This window comes from Drosophila busckii, chromosome 2R, assembly GCF_011750605.1.
Source record: "Drosophila busckii strain San Diego stock center, stock number 13000-0081.31 chromosome 2R, ASM1175060v1, whole genome shotgun sequence".
NCBI classification, from domain to species: domain Eukaryota; kingdom Metazoa; phylum Arthropoda; class Insecta; order Diptera; family Drosophilidae; genus Drosophila; species Drosophila busckii.
This window is the reverse complement of record NC_046605.1, coordinates 6,795,750-6,800,759: the sequence shown is the minus strand read 5'-3', so window position 1 is coordinate 6,800,759 and position 5,010 is coordinate 6,795,750. Positions and strand designations below refer to the sequence as shown.

General features: G+C 38.1%; 1 protein-coding gene across 1 annotated transcript; it reads right to left on the bottom strand.

The window, feature by feature from the left end:
• Window positions 1–210: 210 nt before the first annotated feature.
• Window positions 211–3,823, bottom strand: LOC108594850 (seminase). The gene is made up of 2 exons (XM_017979988.1): window positions 3,807–3,823; window positions 211–865 (listed from the first exon to the last, which is right to left on the bottom strand). Exons 1-2 carry the CDS (start codon window positions 3,821–3,823, stop codon window positions 211–213), a joined length of 672 nt encoding a protein of 223 aa, XP_017835477.1.
• Window positions 3,824–5,010: the final 1,187 nt, after the last annotated feature.

The window sequence follows — 5,010 nt, the reverse complement described above, 5'->3', positions numbered from 1 at the left end:
ACACTACTTGACATTTTTGTAAAAACTTTTTTAGTAATTTTAGAGCTTTAAAATCTTCAGAAATATGTATATTTTTCTTAAATTGAATATTGTAACAATATTAACATTAAAATATATTTTATAAAGGTAACTACAGCAGCTAGCGCTAATCTTTAAGAACAACTTGTTAGCAATTAAGCTAAGACTAATCAATATGTTGGCTGCTGGCGCTCAACTTCTGATGATGCCATTGATGAAGCTGCGCGCCACATTGATGCTGGTATAGATGCCTGGAAAGTTGCCCGAGGCGCAGCCCAGACCAACGGACACAATGCCGCACAGCTGATTGTTGTAGATGGCACCGGTGCCGGAGTCGCCAGTGCAGGCGTCGCGACCTCGAGTGAAGGCACAAAAGTTGGAGGGCTGCAGCCTGGTGCGACTGCCGTAGCGGCGCTGGCAGGTGTCGCGCCGTATGATCTGCAGCTGGACCGTGCGCAGCTGATTGGTGCCGCCCGAGTTGCCATAGCGCGTGGCGCCCCAGCCCGAGACGCGCATAAAGGCGCCCGCACGCCACTGGGAGCTGCAGAGCGGTGCGACATTGATGCCAGTTATGGCGCTTTGCAGACGCACCACAGCCACATCCCAGTTGTAGCTATTGCTGTTGTAAGCGGGCGGCACAAAGTATCTGGAGACGCGTCTAATCTGCCCGCGCTCGCTCAGACTGCTGACTCCAGCCTGCACACTAAGGCGACTGGCGGCAATGCCGGCCACGCAATGCGCCGCAGTGACCACATGCAGTCGATGCACCAAGGTGCCGCCACAGCTGAATCTGCCATTGTTCCTCAAGTTCACCACAAAGCCCACCCACAATGCGCGGCTCAACGCGCTGCGTGGCCACCGAACTCAGCGCTAGAGCGAGCAAGCAATAGAGCGCACGCCAGCAGCTCATCTTACAACCAAATGTTGCATGTATCGCCAAATCTTTTAACTTTATAAGCATTTAGCGCAGCATTGAGCCGCAACAGTTGCGCAAATAGTTTGCTGTTTAAACAGCTGTCGGTATGACAAGTGTGCCAAATTTTGATAAAACTTATTCAGGGCTAACATAAAAAGCTAAATTCACCTTCAGCGCATAAACAATAGTTGAATGAATTGAACTAACTTGCTTCTATTTAATTTAAAACTACGTCTTTATTAAAATAAACAAAGCACACACACTCGACTGCAAAAGGTCAAAACACAGCTTGCAAATAAAATAAATAAAGCAATACAAAAACTTCTTAAGCTATTTAAATTCAAAAATTTATTTTCTATAGTAGCCTGAAGGCCTCCGTTGCGCTGGCTACATTGATATGTAGAAATAATTCTAAGTTACAATTAAAAATAAATAAATATTCAATATTTTTGGCTGGCGACTAAAAATTTGAATTCAATAGCTATAAAGCAAATAAAATATGCATTGACTAAAAAATTAGAAATATTAAATTTTTAGCATAGCTTAGTCGTTACTATTTTCTAGCTTATTGACACATTTTTCTCGTAATAAATAAAATTTGGTTTGTATTTATAGTAAAATAAAATGAATTTAAATTGAATTAAAGCTTAGTGAGCTTAGTCGTCACTATTTTTTAGCTTATTGATATAATAATAAATTTTATTATTGATATATTAATAATATTTTATAATAATCAGCCTAAAGGTCTTTGTTGCTCTGGCTATACTCATTGTACCTTAGAATTAAATTCTAGGCTACAATTAAAAATAAATAAATACATTTTACAATAATAAATAAATTAGCTATATATAAAAGGCTTGCCAGCCACAAAAACTACTTAATATTTATTCAAACGAAATGCATTTAATTTAAATTCATATGTTTCTAGTTTAATGTTGCTTCTTCTTTAAGACTTATCTTAACTTATATTATCTAATATAAGTATGTATGTTATTTGAGCTTAAGCTTATGTATATTCTAGTTAAAAGATGCCCTTTTAAAGAGGGATATGGAAAAAGTCTATTAGGTACACATTCTACAAATATGTTTAATTCAGCGCCTTAAATAGTAAAGAAATCCCTTTCAAATTATTGCTAGCTAAGAAATAATGAAGCAATATGACTTGTATATAAAATAACTATTAGTTTTTTTATTGCACTCAACAGAATACATTTAAATATATAGAATAGTTTGATTATCCAAAGTAAACAATGCTTGGAGCGTAGCAATACCCAAATTTTGCATAAAATTAAAATGCAAATTGTTAGTCAAATATAGCAAGAACTTCAGCTTAGAGCTAAATATGCTTTATCTTGATAAATAAAATATTTTCATATATATGTTTGTGATTAATGTGCAATAAAACTTGTTTACGTTGCATATAGCACTTGTTTTTTTTTAGTTGTATATTATTATTGTTAGTGTTGCTTGATCTTTTATTAAAATTAAGCAACAGTGTAGATTTATTTGTCTATACTGCGAATACAATTTACACATCAACATGCATGGCAGCTAGAAATAAAAATTGAGTGCTAATTGAGGTGTAAGGCAAAGTTTTGTGTTGTGTTGTTGTTGTTTGTGTTGTTGTTGCTGTGAAGCAATTACACGTAACTTTAACGCATTGTTATTGTTGCTGTTAATAGACAACAGAAATTAGTAGAAACTTGGAAAATACTACGACGACGACGACTACCTGCTGCTGCTAATCAGGCAACAAAATTATTATTATTAAGCCACAGTGTGCTGGCCAATTATATTTGGTTGGCGGCAACAATTCAATGGCAATAGGCCAATAGTAATATCAAATGGCAATTGAAACTTTTGCCTGGCCGAGTATGAAAATTGAAATGCAATTAGGCAAAAAGCAGCAGCAGCATAAATTGCTGAGCCGCAGTGGGCGTGGCGTGATTATATATAAAATGTATAGCTATGTGTTATTTGTATTTGTTGCTGGTTTATTACATCAATAACAAATCTTAACAAACGCTAATTAAGACACAAATAATCGAACGTGCTAACACAACAGTGAAGCCCCCTAATAAGCGCATATTGTATACAAAAGGTAGTAGATGGGCAGGTGGGGGCGCAATAAAGTTGTCGAGGGCAAAGGACACTCACGAACTATGCAAATGGTTGCAAGGCGCAGGGGGTTGCTGGTTGTTGTTGTTGGGGGTTGCGTGCGCCACCCACGGACTGCGGTATTTGAGCGACACGCCCAAATTGTACAAAAAGTTCAAATAGCATGGAAAACAGGGAAACTTTTTGCCGCCGCCAGCGCCAGCGCGCACTACCCTGTTTAGCCGCTAAGGTGGCTAAAATCAACCACCGCGCGGCTGTCGACCACAAAGCCCACATACAACCTGTAAGCAGCGCAGGCTGCGGGGGAGCTAGAGCATGAAAATGTAACCACAAATGTGGTGAGGACACACACACACACACAACTGTCAGTTTAGGCGTTTGCTTATGTAGTGGATTCAAGTCACCCCAGGCTAGCTCTAGGTGTCTATGCATAATACATAATATGCCAGCCCAGACCATGCCAACCAGCCAGCAACGCGTATTCTAAAAAGGACATTTTTATAGCCAACACACACACACACACATGCATAGCATAGCGACGTCCATTGAATCTTTTGCCTTTCTTTAGCGCCCAACGGAAGTGAATGGCACATTATGTTGCCGCTATCGCTGCTGCTGCTGCTGTCGTCATCAGGCTGGCTGTTGTTGCTGTGCATCCGGTGGCAGCAACAGCAACAGCAGCAACTGGCCTCGCACTTGAGCATATTTTTATACACTTTGATATTTTTGATGAAAATCAAACAGCAATACGCACTAAGTCGTTATAGACATGTTCCTAGAACTTTAGCCGTCTGTATGAGCAGCCATATCTGAGAAACTTTAAGAGCTAGAGCTACCAAATTTATTACGTAAGTTCTTCTATACCCAAAGTATATTTTTGCACAAAAAAAGTTTCATACCCCCTCCCTACAAATCAATAAATAGCATTATACACCAAAAAAAATATTGGAAAACATCTGATACAAATTATACATACAATTTTTGAAACCGAGTCGTTATAGACATGTTCCTACGACTTCAGCTGTCTGTATGAGCAGCCAGAACTCAGTATCTATACGAGCTGGAGCTACCAAATTTATTATGTAAGTTCATCTATTTCCAAAGTATATTTTTGCACAAAAATGGTTTCCTTCCCCCTTAATGACAAATCGAAAAATAAAGTTATACACTCAAAAAATATTGGAAAAAATGACACAAATAAATTTATTTAAGCCCAGTATACTATATAAGCATGTTCCTTCGACTCCAACTGACTGTATGAGCAGCCAGAACTCAGTATCTATACGAGCTAGAGCTACCAAGTTTGGTATATAAGTTCTTCTATTTACGTTACATAACGCTTATACTTAATAAAAACTTTTTTCCTGCTCACTTTCCTCCAATTCAAATAAACACATTTATGCCCACAATAAAATTGCAAAAAATTCTGAAATAAAACACACATAAGCTTTGTTATCTTCTAAAACGATACCAAAAATTTCAATGGAATATATTCTCAAACGAAAAAACGTTTTGTGTTGCGTTCACTTACTCAAAGTGTATAAATTAGTTGGTTGGACGCAACTTTAATGCTTCTCTACTTGCTTCACATGCATGTTGTGCTCATTATGTGCTTCAGTCTACAAAATGAACGCGCTAAATAGTTAGACAAAATATATATTTTGTTGCAGCGGCAACAGCTTTAAGCTAACAATTGATATTCATTACAACTGCCAGAGCAATTGCTGCAGCGGCTATAGAAATGGTTTGGCGAGAGTTCCACAGTTCCCAACAACATTGACATCATCAAAATGCCATTAGCAACGTATTCAAATGCGTTCGAGTGTAAAACAAGCCGCATTCACACACAGTCAGTGCCTGGCCGCATGTCCATGCAACATTACGCATGTCAGCCCAAAAAAAAAAAAGGAAATCATATATATGTGTGTGTGTGTAGCTGCAGTCAATATCAATTTGCA